Source organism: Lytechinus pictus, chromosome 13 (genome assembly GCF_037042905.1).
Source record: "Lytechinus pictus isolate F3 Inbred chromosome 13, Lp3.0, whole genome shotgun sequence".
Taxonomy (NCBI): Eukaryota; Metazoa; Echinodermata; class Echinoidea; order Temnopleuroida; family Toxopneustidae; genus Lytechinus; species Lytechinus pictus.
The window spans coordinates 5,235,546-5,254,177 of NC_087257.1; the positions used below are offsets into that span (position 1 = coordinate 5,235,546).

The window sequence follows — 18,632 nt, forward strand, 5'->3', positions numbered from 1 at the left end:
GAATCATGATTTGAATCATGATTTGAATCATGATTCAAAACACAAACATGAATCACAATATCACAGAATCAGCGTTTAGACGACCTTCATTCCAATGCTGTTTCTCCTCAGATTCGGGCCAATCCAGTGCGCATCACTAGTGCGCAGTTTGACAGAGGAAGTTTTTCGCACGTGTTTCGGCTCTCGAAAATTCGTTTGCTTCCATCAGAATTCAGTCTATACCTCATTGTTTACTTCTATCATAAAGGGTCCATATGCTTCTATTCATCTTGTTAGTTTATCCAAAATGGTGTTCGGAAGTGAATTTCAGCCCCATTTCAGCGTAGATCCAATTTGATATTGATACTGTATACTCAACAACAACTGAGATCATTGTCTGTCCAGTTAATTCATTTACTAGAACTTGAAGTTGAAGACATGACCAAAAAATGAAAAGTAGTGGACGATGCGATGACCAACACAGAACTTGAACATGACAAGAAATGAATTCATAGTCTTGTACATACAATGAGCATATAGAGCGCCTTGAGATTGGCAATAGTCAAACCGAAAGTAGCCCGACACAACAGTGAGGTCATATAATCATGATTGTAATCACGATATCGTTTATCTCAACCCAGACAAAATACACGAGAGGCGAGTAAATGCAGTTTCCGTGGAGTTTAATAAAATTGTTTCTGAAAAGCATCTTCCAAATGATGTATACCGAAATGTAAAATGATGTGTTGTCAAATAAAGCCAAAATAATATAATGCAACAATCAAAACATAATAATATAAACGTAAAGCCTCCTGAGATGTGTCATATGCGAAAAATTAAAGTTATTAAACCAATCTCCTCAATTGACAATTAAAACAGTCCATCCACATTCATGACAAAGACACCAGTTTGTCATGTGGCCAAATGTGGGCAACGTAAAATTCCATCTGCAAAGCTACGAAGCAAAGATTCCCGTTTGCAACACGAGCTTATGCAGGAAAACTTTTAAAACAGAAACTAGTGCTCAGAAGCCCCACCAACGGCCCTGAACTAGAATGTGAACGAGGCAACGTTAATGTTCGGTCCGAAATGGAATTCTCTGGTGGCCTCATCCAAATCGGGTGACGAACCAAGCCCCGTTCACATTATAACCTGAGGAGTGGAATATACTAAATTGGTCTAAATAAATAAAAAAATATTATCTCAGGAAGCCCAAAATAAGTGAAGAATCATAATGTGTTGTGGCAAAAAATGGAATGCCGCCAAACGGGATGACTCATAGTCAGCCCGCCGCCACAACACAATATGATGCCAATAGTTTAAACCATGCTGTAGTGTATTTACAATGTCCACGCTAAGAAACTGGGAAGGGGGGGGGTGCATTAAACTAACAGGGACGCCCAATTAAACCATCTAGGAGGATTCATGCTCATTCAGTCGACTTCCGAAGAGTATAATGCTCTAATAAAAAGGGGGGAGGCGGGGCTTAGTAACTAAATAGTGAAGTTTGTAGTAAGGGCTTGAGATCTGATGGTACCACGTGTGAGTTCTGGATAAGGTATTCAGGCCATAACATCTGCTCGTAAAAAAGTTCCAACCGTTCGCGACGTCCGAGCCAGCGAGTGCTCGACGGAGGTAAAACAGCTGTTGCTCTATAATTTCGCTCCGCGACAAAGAAATCAAGTGTCCTCCTGTTCGCGGATGTATTGAGTTTTTTGTGTTGGAAGCTCCTTGGTTTTATGACCCGGCCACGTGCCAAGTTGTGAGGGCCCGCCCCCAGTTAGAGCGGGAATGCCCGCGTCAGCGAAACATGAAATGTCCCCTTCCTCTCGTACGATTCCGTGGAATGCTGACACAAACCCACGTTGAGACTCCAAATAACTGCACATGGAAGAGAGAAAAGGAAAGAAACAGCGGCACCGATTGTACATTCTAGGGGGGGGGGGGGGGTAAACAGATACCATAAACATGATAAGTGTAGCAAAGACCACAATATACTAACAGTGGGCGAGCAAGTCTGCCTGCGCCCATGGGGCTATTAATGGGTAAGATACCAACGCCGTCACCATGGCAACAAGCGAGAGAGAGAGTAAATATCTACTGCTCGTTAGAGGGTTGTCAAAAAACAAAAACAAAGAAACATTAGGTATATTTTTTAATTGTGCACGAACTGGTATCAAACACAGAGGGGGGTAAACATACTGTCAAAATTGCTTAAATTAAGGGGGGGAGAGGTTGTCGAATATACAATCTGTGTGTGTTGGAAGCCCAGCGCCCCATATTTTGAATGCAAACATCGGGAACACCTGCCATGGCTGCAGAAGTTGCCGCCCCAATACGGAAAGAATGGGAAGAGAAATGAGCAACGGGTAGCCCGCAGAAACTAATGGCATGCTTTAAAACTTGGCCAAATAAGCCAGTTCGTAAATACGATTTGCGCATGCGCGAGTCTCCGTAGTACCACTTCCGGGGCATGTCAATATGACCAAGATTCCGAGCTGCAGTGGCGAAGCTATGGTACCCGCACGATGTTTTCTGCTATTGACGTGAACTTTTGTCTTTTATTTACGTCTTTCAAAGAATAACCGCGCATAAAAGGGACACCAAACGATGAACGATTTGCACTGAATTCCATAATTTTGACTGTTTTCCTCGGATTTAAATTCCGATTCTTTTATTTACTTTTACGGCTATTTATAGCCCCTCTCTCTCGAAGCAGTGCACTGGAATACAACACATATTTCTATATGTGGGACAACGGTCATTACTACTACTAGATAGAGTAAGTGAGGTGAACGAAAATCTCGTCTTGTCCTATAATATTTCTATGTTTAAATAAGTAAATTGTCTATTCTTCATTTGTGTAGACAACTTGATTACAAGATTCATTGGAATATATTTTTTATAGACAGTGAAATTCGAATCAGGCATATAGACCTCTATTTATTGATTTGGAATCTAGATGATAGATCTATTAATTATTTTTCTAATTCTTGTAGTTGTAATAATAACGTTAGCGTTAAGTTTTCTTTAATAAAAAAAAATAGATGCATACATGTACGTACTCTTTATGAAACCTCTATTCATAGTGAAAATTGAAGGAATTCCTTTATTTATTTATAACATGTAGGCCTACTTATTTTTTATTTTCGTAGTTTCCAGATCCAGGTTAATAATTCAGCAAAGTTATCTTGTCAGAATGAATAAAAAATGGATGCATACATACTCTTCATGAAACCTATTTTGTGAAAATATATGTGAATGCTGGTACAATATCAAGATGAGATTGAAAAAATTCCTAATTTTCTATTTTTGTATATTTCTGTAGGCTCTCTGGTGTCGTCAAATTTCTTGCCATGGGATTGATCTGCTGCATGGTTGGCTGCTCCAGCAGCTCTTATCAGTTGAATAAGTGGTACTCCCAACTCTGTGAAATACACGGACTTAAATTTGGGAGCTGCATATGCAAGCCTCCATTTCAACTATTTACATTTCCTTCGGAAAGCAAAAATCCTGATGCTCGGAGAAGATGGATTAGAATCGTGAATAGGCAGACAGAAAAGGCTAGTCATTGGAAACCAAAACAGTGTCATAGGGTATGCTCCCTTCATTTTAATGATAAGGAGCCAACATCTGCATGGCCTGATCCAACAAAGAAACTTGGTTATGAGCTAGGCAAATCTAAACAAGCGAAATCTCCAAGAGCGGCACCAAAAGAGAGACCTTACTCTGAAGTGGTCAAGCAACAAAGACAGAAACGCAAGCGGAAACATGTAGCTCCCCACACCGACTCGATGCCAGACATCGAAGTAACGGATCCTGTAGATGATACAGTTTCTCAAGTTGAGAGTGAAGACCATTTAGGTATTCCAGAAGCAGTACCATATTTGAAACCACTCCTTCAAGATCATGACTATATCAATACTACATGGGATAGCACTCCTCCTGCAAAGATATCGAGACCAGAATCTACATGTACATCAAGAAATGACATTGCTCTTCATGACCATGACTATGCTGAACCGTCAACATCATCATCTGAGAACTGTAGTGAGTGCAGCAAAAAAGAAGACCAGCTAATGGAAATGAATGGGAAGTTAAAGAAACTTGAGCAAAAAGTAAAGAACCTGAAAAGGTTGCCAAAGCGTAGTGTATCATATGATATAACTAATGTAGTTCTCAAGTCTGATAAAACAGTGAAGGACTATACTGGAATAGAGAGTAGAGATAAATTTGAAGCACTTCATACATATGTAGAACCAAGAGTGAAAAAGCTACGTTACTGGACAGGAACAAAGAAAGAAAGTTCACCCAGGTCATCACCGAGAGCAAAACGTATTAGAACACCTCAGAAGCCGGGTCCCGCAAGGTCACTTAACAGTAGACAAGAGTTTATCTTGGTGTTAATGAAACTAAGGCTAGCACTAACTGTCTCTTTCTTGGCAGGCTTATTTCACATCACAAGCAGTACAGTATCTCAGATCTTTAATACATGGATAAAGTTCTTAGCAGCTGATCTAAAGCCATTAATTCATTGGCCTGACAAGCTATCAATCCAAATGACAATGCCTAAGTCCCTGCAAAAAAAATACCAGCATTTAAGATGTACCTTAGATTGCACTGAAGTCTTTATTGGTCGGCCAAGGAACTTAGCTAACCAAGCTCGTACTTGGTCTGACTATAAGAAACATAATACTGTTAAATTTCTCGTAGCAATTGCTCCCAATGGTATGATATCATTCCTTTCACATGCTTGGGGTGGTAGAGCTTCTGATGTGCTCATTACTCGAAAATCAGGTATTTTGGAATTAATTGATCCTGGTGATGTGGTTCTTGTAGATAGGGGGTTTTTAATCAAGGAAGATCTACTACTGAGAGGTGCAAAACTAGAAATGCCCCCACCTAGCAAAGGTAAAGAACAACAAACCCCTGGTGATGTTGCAAAAACGAAGAAAATTGCAAATGCTAGGATACATGTTGAAAGGGCAATAGGAAGAATTAAATGGTTTGGCATCTTAAAGGAGACTCTGCCTATTTCTCTTGTTCCCCTTATTGATGATATTGTAGTTGTATGTGCAGCTCTTGTCAATTTGCGCAGCCCCTTGGTTAAGTAAAATATGTGAGGTTGGTGTCCATAATACAGTCGACCTTATTGGTAGAAGTCAATTGCATTTCTAAATCAACTCCTCCTTTTTTGGTTTAAACCTTTCATGAAAGTCACTTTTTCTTTTATTTATGATTTTCTTTGACCCAATCAAATCACTTTTAGGCAAGGTTGACTGTATTGACTACCGTAAATTTATTAAGTTTTCTGGCATGTAATTATATGTTCTTTTTAAATGCTTTTATATATTATTCAAGTACCAGCATGTCAATAATCATTGTAAATTTTTTATTGAGTTTTTGTACGATTTATGGTAAATACATTTTCTTGTACATGTAAAAATATTTTCGTTTTGAACAAACCTTCATTTTAGAAGTTAAAATTTTATTGTAGAGTCCATTTATGTTAACAAGACCAGGCTTATTTACAAATCCTCATAACTGTAGAGACGCATATGTGCAAAAATTTGTTAAATAAATTGCCTGGTGACGATGTTATAACAGAAGTGAACTTTACCCACTGTACATCACCCATTCTCAAGTTCACACTCACTAGTTCTCAGTCTCTCTCTCTTTTTCTCGCTCACACTCACACACACGTAAATTCATGCAATTGAAAATAGGACAGACAGAACATCATTCAGAAAAATGATCAGCTTGATTTGTTGAATGTATACAGGGTATTTTAATTCCAGTTTGTTACCTTTTTATTTATGAATGTCAAATACATTTCGATTTCCAAACAAAATGAAGTGTTGATACAAAACAATGATATGCCATTTTACCAGTTATCTTTCATGTATGTAATTTCTGTATTTACAGTGTATATAAAACATGAAGTGTACTCATTTAAAATACATGTATAATGTGGAAGAATGCATATAAAATCGATTGCAAAGTGACCATCTGTACACAAATTTAGAATCACTGCCAGTAACGGCTTGTACTATGTCTATGCAGTAAATTGTTAAGAGTAATCTATCATAATTTACATTGAATAAAGTAGAAAAAAAAATAGAAGTCTCAACATAATCATTTCATGTGGCCTTCTTGATATGTACAGTGTATCCTAGAAAAAGGAAACCCATATTTCTATCAAATGTATTTTAGTTTCAAATTTGACACTGACAGAATTAGTAAAATATTTTATATTTTGAGTCATTCTTTTCCAATAGTATACCCATCATGCATGGCAAATTATGACCAAGTCTGTGCTGGTTATTTTAACACTGAAATTTCAAACCCTTCATGCTTGTTGATGCTTTAACTCAGTTAATGAAAAAAAATTAACTTGACAATGAGGGGAAAATTAAAGATGCCCATGATGAATCAGACACATCGGATTCGTTTTTGTGGGACGCACTGTACTCTACATACACGTACCATTTTTGTGAATGTTATCTGTGAAAAATAAGAGCTCTTCTTACACACACAGAAAAAAAATAATTGTAAGTACATACTATCTCTTCATGGCGCAATGAACCAAAAATTTGGAAGGATGCCAAACATGGTGTTTTGGGCAAAATTTCTGAGAAGTCATTTTAAAGATAAAAATCTAATTGAAAATATCATTACATATTCAGAAAATAATTTGTCTTTTCTTTCCCTTTTTTTCCTTGTTCTTTGAATTTTGGAGATTTAAATGCCCCAGATTCTATATGTATGCCAGTACCATCTAGATGTAGTTAAAAATAATAATAATAAAAAAAAACAATGAACCAAATTAACAATTTTTACATTCACTTCCAAGTGCCCATAACCAGCATATTACATTGTTACAGCAAAATATTGTGAATGAGTGAAATTGGAGGTGAATATACATAAGTTCTTTTTTAATCAATATAATATTAAAAGTATGTACATTGTCTTGCACATTTAGAATCACCCAAAAGTATAAAAAATTTGATTAAAATGAGTACCCGTTTAAGATTTTGAGGAAATATACCTGGTTGCTTTAAATGCATGACTGATATCCAAAATTACACAAGATAATTCGAAAAGACATCATTTACCCTGCTAACAGTTCGACCCACTCACATCTTTCGGGTATGGATATTAAATGTTGATCTAAGGTGTATTGTTGCGACATTAGACAATGATGAATCAATATACCGGTTGTAACGGGGCCTCTGATAGAGCTTTGTTTGTGCTAACAACGTTTCTATGCGGCTGATACTCTTCCACAAAAACATCACAATAAAAACTGATGTTCACTGCAATAATAGAATTTAAAAGTAAAGACTTACAAACTGTATTGGAAAAGATGTTCATTTTTATCTTTTAATGCATATACATGTAGGTAAATTTGAAAATATCTGTTCATGATCGACTAAAGACAGGAAAAAGTTACATATTGAAGTGTTGCAATGAGTCTTTAAGAATTTGGCGAGTGCATTGCCACTAGTTCCTTTGCAATTTCTGTTTTGAACACCACTTCCGCATTTTGCACCAGTTCTTGCCATCGTTCTTCATCAAAGCTAATTCTGGATGTCATGCTCCCATGGCGAGTGTAAATGAAAAAGTCACACCAAGACCGCTTGATGATCCCCATCTGGAACTGAACTTGCGAATAGTAAGGATGGTTCTTCTGAAGACTAGGAGGCCCATCTGAAGTGTCTCTCATGTAACTAATATTCTCAACGGATGGTGCGGTATGCGCAATGCTGAATGGACATTTGATTTCAACAAGTCCTTTCCCGCAGCATTCACATGATACGAGTCCATCAGGGCTGGCAGCAAGAAATACCATATCTTGGTCCACGAAGAGGCCCCCTTCTTCCACAATAAGTCCAGCGTGGTGCGACCGCTGCTGCCTAACATATTTCTCTCTGGCCTCTGGCTCTAGCTCCCTACCATACTTGAGTGATGGTAGGTCAAACTTTTCAGAAGAATCTTGACCAGTGATCTTCTTGATGAGACTGTCCGACTTGGGTTCGATATTCAAAGACAATTTGCGCCCTCTGGTCATTACAGAATGAGAAATTGACCCAGTCACACGTCCGATTCGCTGTTCATGCCAGTTTTGATTTTCTGACTGTCCTCTTGTTACCCTTTCTATTGAAGAAACAATGTTCGCGGAGTAGATTGGCAAACGGTCTAGAAATTCATCAGCGGATGTTGCTTGAGCTGCAAGGGATGGAAGGGATCGTGGTGAACAAGACTCTACTTCTACTTCAGTAGACATTTCTGGTGCACTAGTGGTAGATGCAGTCTCCTTCCCGGCCATAACCGTCTGGAATGCGCAAGCGTCTGTGAAGGTGGGATACAGTGCTGTGGTGATGGATTCCAGCGAGGAATGAGACTCATTGGAGCGTGCACTCAGTGGCATGAATAGTCTTCTCACTTTTGGGTTGATGCCCTCTGCTGTATCAGATGAGGCTGAAATTAAGAAAACAAAAATGAGGGGAAAATTAGCTCAACTGAAAAAATATCATCTTGCCTTTACATTAAGTAAAATTTTAAAATTTCAAGCTATATGAAGTTACATTTAACATGTAATATACAGGGGGGGGGGGGGGTGAATATGAAAAATATTTTACTATTGAAGTTTATTGAATAATAAATCCAACTACTTTAAACATACTATATCAATGAAAAAATCTTTATGCAATACACTGCTTTACAAAAATAACTTTTGAGAGGAAGTCTATTTGAGGTATGGTTGTAAATATTGGAAACAGCACTATGTGAAAAACATGTAAACCCAACATGTATTTACCTTGTCTTGAGAACTTGGGCTTGCTCCAAGTCATCTCTGATACACGGTCTGGTTCCACCGACTGTTTACCTGCGAATGCTGACCAGGTACATTCCCGAGATGTACAAGATGGATTGGTAAGTCCGTTCCGCCATGCAAAATCTACCTTAAATAGAAGTGCAGCGACATGATTACAGGTTGTGCTGTACCTGTACAAAGAAATAAAAAAAAATACAAACATTAGTTATAAAGTAAACCATACAAATATAATTTTAAAACAAATTATTCGTATTCATGAGCTATGACTGAGTTAGGGATTACATGTAGTCTACCTGTCTGCTTTCAGAGTATGGACTTTGCCCAATGTTCCTTTATATTTCATGAAATACAAAGTAAATGTACACCTGTAAAGACATTAATACTCCTTCAGAAATAGAACTTCATGTATGGTCCTTGATTACAAATCCCAACAGACAGGATTTTTTTTTGGCAGATGTCAGAGGTCTGGAATATGCTTTTAATTATTAGATCAATATTATCTAGGGGGTGGGTGGGCTAAACGTACTGTAAAAAATTCTAAGATCTGATATTTTTTTAGTATCAAATGAGGAAAATTCAAAATATTTGTTTAAAAAAATTATCATACCCTGCAAAACATTCACAAAATGCACTTAGCACTTCTCCCGTCTTCTTGTTGGCGGCAACCCACACGTTCCACGGCACATCCCTGACTCTCTGGGAAGGTTTACATTTTGTTTTCAAGAAACAGTAATTCGTCTTTTCATCAATAGGATGGTACTGGATTTCCTCCATCCATCCTGATGCAAAATAACTGTAAGCCTTCTGATCTTTGTAGTCTGACATCAGCCTTCTGCGAAGAGGAATGTCATCGATTGACTCCAGGTACTTTCCTATATCAAACGCCATGGTTGGCGGCCACATGATTATGGAACTAGCTTCCGAAACCCAATTGTTCAGAGTTTTTGGATCCGGCAGCGATCCTGTCAGAGTCTTCAAAATGTCTCCAAAATGCTGTGCTTTCTCCGTGTCCTTGGCTTCTTGAGTCTTGGGCGGTGCGACAAGCTCAGGCATCCTCTTAGCGGCGAACACTAACGCAACCAATTCATCTTTTCTTCCACTTACTTTCAAGTTCCTTTTCCGAAGAAAGTCTTTCAAAGCAGACACGTTCCATAGTTTAATGTCGTCAATCGATATATCTTCACCATCCATGATGGAACACACACAAAAATACAACTTATAAAGACTTATAAAACCGTTGATTTATAGAGCAAAACAGAGTCGAAGATCGTACGTATGTGGAATAACATGGAGCACTATGTATGGGGCCCGTAGGGCGCGATCGCGTGAAAATTAGCTACATCCGGAAAGCCGAGTTTTGGTCACTTTGACCCGGTGACCCGTGACGTCACAATAGCCATGGCTGCCTCCGTCGGTATTTACGAACTGGCTTATTGGTGCCTCGTTAGGGGTGACGAGTCAAAGTGACGGAAAAAGGCAGAGCCGCCCGAGCTCCGCAGAGCGAGGTAATCATTTACAGCGCGAAGTGGGCATAAACACGAAACAACATTTTGTGGAATTAAAATCGAGCATCCACGTCCAGTTTGATCTGTTTTAGACTTCGCAATCGTAATGCGCAATTTTGCTTGATTACCCATCCCTTGAATAATAACATCTTTTTCTGATAAAGGAACGGGTTCATGTCTAGATCGAGACGTGAACTCCCCTACTCGAAGAAAACCAAAGAAAGCGATTAGAAAGGCAGCCCGAAACAATGCCGAATCATACGTATTAACGCATACGTGAGTCAATGAATTTAGGATGGATTTGAGAATAGGCAGGGTTATGGGACACCGGGTATCACGGCGAGCATTTTTCCGCCTGCTGCACCCGTCTACCAGCCGCCGGATTACAAACGCGTCAGTCACATCAGGCCAACCCAATGTTTGCATCGTAAAAGCCAGGCCTGATATATATGTACTTATTGTTGCCCCCGCATACCCATTCCAGGAGAGATAAGCAATAAATTGAGCGACCTGCTCAACGTTAGGACGTATACTTATATCATAATGATATTGCAGCCGAAACTGCTTAAACACAGACCAAGCGTTCCTATAAGTATGATGAGTGCCGGGCGCCCGCGAAGAAAACAACAGATGCTCTCTCTCTATATGAAGCTGCTCCAAAGATGGGCGGGAAGCTTGCTGCCAGCCAGATCTGCGCCTGGTGCTAACCTGCGAAACCTGTCCATCTGAAAACGAGAGAGGGCATCAGCCTTTTCATTGCGAGAGCCTGGCACGTAACGTGCTTTAAACATAATATTATGTTCCAAACAAAGAACTACAAGCAAACGAACCAGTTTCATAACACTAGGACATTTCGAAGTTAAGGAATTAACAACATAAACAACTGTTTGATTATCTGACCAAAATAAGACCTTAGAATTAGCTAGAAGAGCCCCCCACATACGTATACCGACTACTATTGGGAAAAGCTCTAGAAAGGCGATGGAATAATTCTTCTCCAGTATTTCAGCTGGCCATCTCCCTTGAGCCCACTTATCCTGGAAGGATATACCAAAGCCAATGCTACCCGCAGCGTCAGTAAAGAACTGAAAATGAGCATTAGTTACCCATGTTGAGTGTGAAAACATAACTGTGCCATTGAAATCGGACAGAAACGTAAGCCAGGCCTGCATGTCCTCTTTCGCGCCGCGTGAAAGCCTTATCCGTTGGTTGGGGATGCGGACCCCTTTAGTAAGATCGATAAGTCTCCTTAGGAAGGCTCTTCCGGGAGCCACGGCTTTACACACGAAATTAAGGCTGCCAATTAGCGACTGCAACTGCCGCAACGAGAGCTTATCTTTCTTAACAAAATCAATGAGCATTGCCTGTAACACGTTTACTTTCTCCCTGGGTACTCTAACTCTCTGCTCAGCCGCGTCGATTTCGAGCCCTAAAAATATGATAGTGGGAACGGGCCCCTCAGTCTTCTCCTCCGCTATCGGGACGCCAAAAACTTCGCACATTGCCTTAAAATGATACATCAAGGAACGACATTTCTGCCGTGTTGCGCCAACGAAAAAGAAATCATCCAAATAATGCAAAATTTGCTCTGAATTCGCAATTTCACGGCAACATGACTCAAGAAAAGTGCTAAAACGCTCAAAATGGGCACATGAAATTGAGCAGCCCATTGGCAAGCATTTATCAAAGTAATACGCCCCATCAACGCAAAACCCCAGAAGGTCAAAATCGCAGGGATTTACTGGTAGTAAGCGAAAAGCGGATTTTATATCGGTTTTTCCCATGAGAGCCTTAGCACCCAAGCGTGCAACGAGATCCACCGCCTTGTCAAATGAAGTGTAATTCACAGAACATAAATCGGAATCAATGTGATCATTAACCGAAGCCCCGCGAGGAGAAGATAGATGCTGAATTAGACGGAATTCTCCCGGATTTCGCTTGGGAACGAGCCCTACCGGGGAGCAGCGAAAGTTATTGAAAGGCGGGTTTTGGAAAGGACCTGACATTCTCCCTAAACTAACTTCCTTACCAACTTTCTCCAACAGCATGTCCCTATGCTCGCTAGCAGATTTCAAATTACGCGAGAACACAGAGCGACGCTCGCCTGTGAAACCCAATGAAAAACCAAACCTAAAACCAGAAATCAGAAAAGCTGCATTATGTTGATTATGGTGCCGTCGAAGAAATGGGAGCATGCTGCCAAGTTTAATTGGAGTTGGAGCTAGGCTTCTGTTTGGCAATTGCGGCGGCAGAGTTGCAGGCGTGTGAGCCATGCGCCGCTGAGGAGCATTTTCCGCACCGGTGAGCATATCGGCAGGCGGTGCGTTGGCATGACCCAGCGTTAAAGGCGAAACAGACTGGCATGACTGGTGAGGAGCGGGAGGGGGCAGGCGCGGCGCCAGGGGCCCGAATTGCCCCTTGTCTATTGGCATATCCTGAGGAAGGGAAACTACCCCGCCGAAACGACCGGTCGTATGGCCGAAAGGGCTGGTTACCCCCAAAAGACGAAAACGCTGCTCGACCGGGCGTCGAAGCTACTGTCAGCCATAGCTCGGTGTCTATGACAGCCCAGGAACGATGTGGATGACGGACCTGACGTAACCGAAATTGAATGTCATAGGCCCGCCAATTGAAACCCCCAAAACGCACAATAGAGCGAACGATATCCATATACTTGAGGAGCTCGCGCGCACGCATACAGTGTCGCTCCAAGTATATGGACGCGTAAATAAGGAAAGCAGATGTCCACTGTTCTATGCTGGCGATCACCGGAGCCTTGCTCTGGGGGCGAAGCATTAAAGCGGACCCGGTCGCACAAAGGCTGAAGGCCTGCAACTGGGATTCCTCGCTTAAGCTTTCCCTTTTAAGCAATCCACCTAACTCTACAAATTCACCCTTCCAAATCTTCTCCTTAACACTGGAAGGCACCTCCCCGCCCAAATCATCACACACGCAGCTAAGCATATCTGGCTGCGTATGAAAAGGGGGGTTGGGGGCTGGTGTAAAATTAGCATGACTATTAAGCCCCTCAACTACAGGGGCAGGAGGGATAGAAGGGGGAGCTTGCGATTGAATTTGGGGAAGGACCTGATCTTGTGGAGAAGTCACAAGAGGCCAGGAGCCCCCCATTGTCCCGAACTCACCGTTGGAAATTTGCTTTTGCCCCCTCCCGAAATTACCACGTCAGCTAACGCGATGTAGCAATTTTAGCCACGCCTCCTTGTAATGTCCGAAAAATACCAAAATTCGCAACGCAACATTTTTTGGCCACGCCTCCTAGTGAAGTCCGACAAAATACCATATTTGGCATCGCAACATATCTCCGCCAGGGCAAAGGAATTCGCCTGACCAGGCCCCTTGTGAAACACCTGTTACGTACCGCTGACGGGATATGTTGTTGTCCAGCTAGTCTGACCCGAGATAACCTCTCATTAACTTGCTTCGCACGTTAAGAGGTATTATTCGAACATTTTCGTACGTGATTCTGCAGAAACGTCTTTCCAACGTGTTTCATGTTTGTGATTCTAATCATGATTATATTCAATTTCGACTAAACGCAATCGTGATTCTGCAGAATCATGATTTGAATCATGATTCAAATCATGATTCTAGGGTAAAAAAGTGGCGGATAAACGCACCCTAAATCTACTTCCAACATCGTTCGAGAATACCCCTCGAATGTTTTTAACATGATCAAAACCTTCGGGACGGCCAAAAGAAATGACAAAAATATTTCGAATGCACTCAGAATGCAGTCAGAATATTTAGAATGCCCCTAGAATGTCCAAGAACGTAGCACGAATTATCAATCTGACTCCATTGCGGTTCATTTTGACTAGTGTATGATGATACACCTGGTCAATTTACTGAATTTCAACTCCAGTTTGATGAATTCATAAGTTCCTCCCAAAAATTTCTAGATTTTTAAAATATTTTTTTCTTTCCAGCTTCTGCTCGATTCCTGCTGATTCCGAATAAGTGTGACGGGGGTATAAACACGTTACCCGACGCAGTAGGGTGTATGTCCTGACGAACACAATGATCGCCACAATCGTTGGTACTACAACGGGATTAGTCATCATAGCGATGCTCGTCGTCACCCTTATTGTCACCTCCGTACACCACAAGCGAAGAATCCGAGCTATGATAATACTAGAAAACCAGCGGCAATTGCAGGCTATCATGGATCCGAGGTCTACAGAAGATTCCGGTGACGCCGCTTATCAGAGTTTGAATGGTCTTCCTCGTCAGCCATGTCAAAACCCTGACCAGGTACTTCAGACGAAGATCGATGCATATGCAAGCTCTACAGAGGGGCAAGGTAAAGACTTTCCTTCCGGTGTTGTTTATGATGAAATCATCGAAGGTTTTTACAGAGATGGTAATAGGGATAGAAAGGGAAACGATAATGGACATGATAATGGGGACGATAATGGAGATGATAATGGGAATGACAACGAGCATGGTAATGAGGATGACAATGGTGGTCAAGATAAAAGGGGCGATAATGGGGATAACGGGCATGGAAAATCTTGTAATGGTGGTCAAGGTAATAGTTGTGATATGAATGGTAAATGGGGCGATAGTGGTAGCAATGGGGACAATTACATTTGTGTGATTGGTGGGAACGAATATAGTAACCAGAGTATCAATTCTGACTCGTCAGGGGGGGGGGGGGCAGGGATACGTCCCCTGCATGAGTTGTGACTCGTCAGGGGGGAAGTCTGCCCCCCTGCCCTCCTTAGGTACGCTAGTGGTTCTGTTGGAAATGAAACCGAATTTGAATTTGAAAATTAAAATATATGATGTGATATGAAAACATCATCTCCGATCCATTAATAAGCAGACAGAGAGTGGATTAAGTGTGGAGTCCACCAGGGCTGCATACTGGGTCCTCTTTTATTTAATCATTAATGATTTTAGCTCTGCCTTTCCTCAATAATTCGAATTACTTACTAGATGCACAAACTAACATATATTTGATAATACCTGGTCGGGTGTGGGAATAACTAAATTACATCCATGGTAGATGAATTGTAGCTCCACGAGATTAACATGTATTGTTGGTGTCAGTTGGCACAAGTGGCGGGTTAAAAGTTAACGTCTGATTGAAGATAGAGATGATTTGTCACTCTTTATTGTAATTTTCAAGATGCAAGGTAAATGTTTGTGGATACGTTTGTGGTGCGTTTGTAAGTATTACTTGGTGATGTTGTTTTGAAAATGATTGTTCTCTTAAACATGTGTTTGCAAGTGTTATCAGAAATTATGTATTTGTATTGTATTCGTTAGTTTATATTTGTATTTGTATTTTATATAAGCATTTGTATCAAGTATTGTTTTATTTGAATTGTAGGGCCTAAGAGTAAGTGATATTACTAATGTTTAACATGTGCTTCCATGTGATCGTATGAAAAAGATGAATGAGAGATCTTTTTACTCATTTAATTATTATTCTTTCTTTTATATTTATTTTTACTTTCAATCTAAAAATAATCAAATGTGATATACACATTCAATAATACTTGTTTCACCCAGTTTTCTGCTTCAACAGTATTTGAGATTAAGCTATATTTGTATATTTCTTCATCTTGTTTATCAGTCCCGTTGTAAAAAAAATCTTAAAATGTTATCCTGCGTAAAGATGTTTTGATAGATAAAATGAATAAATGAAATTTCAATTAGGCAGATTTACATTTATGAGGTAACATCTGTGACGTTTCATATAGTCAAAGAAAAACTGTGCGAATCGTCCTCAAGACTAAGGGGGTGTTGCAAGAAAATATTTGCGATCAATTGCAAATATTCTGTTGCAATTTAACAATTGATAGATCAACATTAGCTGTAGCAAATCAGATTAAACTTCTTGTTTCAAGGAGCAGATAAGCAATCAATCATTAATTTGTAATTAATTGCAAGACATATGATTGATTTAGGGACTAAAAATAGACTTGCAATTGATCGCAAGTTTCTTGCAATGCCCCATAAGAGTATCTTTTCTGCGCAAGCGCATAAAGAGTATGTCAAATAAACCGCATCAAAGAATCGTGTCGCAAACCGTAAATTATTGAATTGATGCAATAAATGACAGTTCCCTTTTCCGTTTTCTTCCTTGGATCTGATGAAAAGCTCACTGACGGATAAAGATGGTTAATTAAGGGAGATAGAATTGTGGAATTAAGATTGTGTGGTTGAGGGTTGGCGTATAAACTTTGTCCACTGTGTTCATTTTATCAGTAAGGTCAGAAGGCGAATGTAAGTTCTCCTTATTACGGTCTTTTTTAAAAACAAACATGCATTTTATATGTTGACGTTGCTGGCCGTCCATACTTGCGATTGATCGAATCAATCTCAACTCTTTGTAAGACGGGGCCCTGGTCTGATCTACAAGGGACCTATTAAGCACTGTTTGCAGTTAGCCATGAAGACGATGAATTTCAACAATTAAATTTATTCATTTTAATTATCAAAAATATTTATACAGGGTCAACAAATCAGCAAAATTGATGTTTGACATCAATATGTCCTGATTTAAGAAGATAAATAATGCGAGCGTGAAGCATGAGCTAACCTTTTTTTTGACATTCCGACCTTAAAAAAAGGACATTGTTAGCACTATTTGTAATCTTAAACAGGATAGTAAAAACTGATTGAATAGTTCACGCGAGCGCGAGGCTTGAGCGGAAAATGAGGATTTCAGACCTTAAATTGGGACACTCTATTCATGTTTCGTAAATCATGAAAAAGATGGATGATTAGGCATCTTCCTACATTTTTTTAATATTCTGATCTGAAACTCGATAATTTAAGCACGTTTTAAATAAGAATAAGCTGCGTATCTCATTAAACATGGACATGATGATCCTAAACCTAAAACTAAGCTGTTACTTTGTAGAAAAGTCGGGAACAAACTTTTTTGAGTGAAAAACTCCGGGAAAAACTGTCAGAAAGTATGAGCTGTTTCTCCTTTTTTCCCGCCGTGTCGAAATCGGGCTAATAGTATGTCTTTGTCTTACGGCCTACCTGAGCGCATATGGTAATGTTCCTGTGCAGAGCTACCGGTACTCGGCCGTTGATGGCGTGCAGGAGATTGTCTTTGATGGGCGCGCAGGTGCGGTAGTGTGATTTGCGTACATGTGAACCAACAGAGTGAGGTGCCACTGCGAGTAGGCCTGTGGAGGTCGGGCCGGTGTACCGGCGGATCCTGCGCCTGGCAGATACTGTTCTAGGCACCAAATCCGCCGGCGGATCGTGTTCTACTCCGGCGGATTCAGTACCAAAAAAGGCCACTCTCTTCGGAAGATATCGTTCTTGCGCTATCGCGATATCCTTTACTCACATACGTGGAGTTGCCGTGGCCGAGTGGTCTAGGCGGCCTGGCTATACATAGAAAGTCTGGGGTTCGATCCCCGGCCGCGGCACCTATGCCCGTGAGCCTGGAAGGCATTTAATCTGCAACGCTCTTTTCTCTTGCTTTCAAATAAATGGAAATGCCATATGCATTAGTGGTAACTATATAGGTGTGCACTGTTTACAAAAAAAACGTCTTGTAATAAAAAACATGAATTTTTAATTTATTTTATACCTATTAAATCCTTCTTATCACAATTAATTATGATTGATACAGAGTATTAAATAAAGGCAAACAATGGCATGATTTTGTAATAAGTTTTCTAAAGGGAAGTATAGATAATGATCACTGTAAATGAAATTCTTGATTTGCGAAATTCCTATGTATTATTATTATTTCCTCCACATTTTCTCGTATATTTTTTTTCTCCCTTCCCTCCTCTTTCTATTTCTCCCTTTTTGGTGCTATATCACCCACGCGTATACGCCCCAGATATATTCATAATGTGCCAGAAATGTTAGGAAACTGGAGAAGAGGCAAAAGGGGCGAAATGAGCAGGGACAGAAAGAAAGGCAAAAAATAAAGAGATGAAAAACCAGAAGGGGGTATAGTAAGAGAAACAAAAGATATAAAGGAGAAATTATATTTCACTAAAGATCCCATATTGATCTTAAAATTAGATGACTGAGAGGTAAATTAAGGAGCATACGATACGTGGCGTATCTAACTTTTGTCAGGGTGAACTTCTGGTTCAGATTCCTTAACAAAAATATTGAAGAAAAAAAGAATTAAAAAAAAATACATGATAAATTAAAAATTGGCCTACAATAAACTACATAAGAAATAAATCATGTTTTGACATTCTTTTTTTTTTTTGATTTTTGTTAAAAATGTCAAATTTATGTTTTCACCCAAAATTAGCATTTTACAAGCAATAATATGAGTTAACAGCAAAACA

The 18,632-nt window shown here is 39.9% G+C and overlaps 2 protein-coding genes across 3 annotated transcripts; one reads left to right on the plus strand and one right to left on the minus strand.

The window, feature by feature from the left end:
* Positions 1-2,389: 2,389 nt before the first annotated feature.
* Positions 2,390-6,102, plus strand: LOC129267165 (uncharacterized). 2 transcript variants are annotated; one of them, XM_064108346.1, is made up of 2 exons: positions 2,390-2,761; positions 3,308-6,102. In XM_064108346.1, the coding sequence occupies exon 2, from the start codon at positions 3,336-3,338 to the stop codon at positions 5,091-5,093; it is 1,758 nt and encodes a 585-aa protein (XP_063964416.1). In that variant the 5' UTR covers positions 2,390-2,761; positions 3,308-3,335; the 3' UTR covers positions 5,094-6,102. The 2 variants fall into 2 exon arrangements, with proteins under 2 accessions (XP_063964416.1, XP_063964417.1); XM_064108347.1 differs by having other exon boundaries at positions 2,475-2,770.
* LOC129267236 (uncharacterized) lies at positions 5,742-10,121 on the minus strand. Its single transcript, XM_064108345.1, has 3 exons — positions 9,426-10,121; positions 8,801-8,988; positions 5,742-8,460 (listed from the first exon to the last, which is right to left on the minus strand). Exons 1-3 carry the CDS (start codon positions 10,007-10,009, stop codon positions 7,457-7,459), a joined length of 1,776 nt encoding a protein of 591 aa, XP_063964415.1. The 5' UTR covers positions 10,010-10,121; the 3' UTR covers positions 5,742-7,456.
* Positions 10,122-18,632: the final 8,511 nt, after the last annotated feature.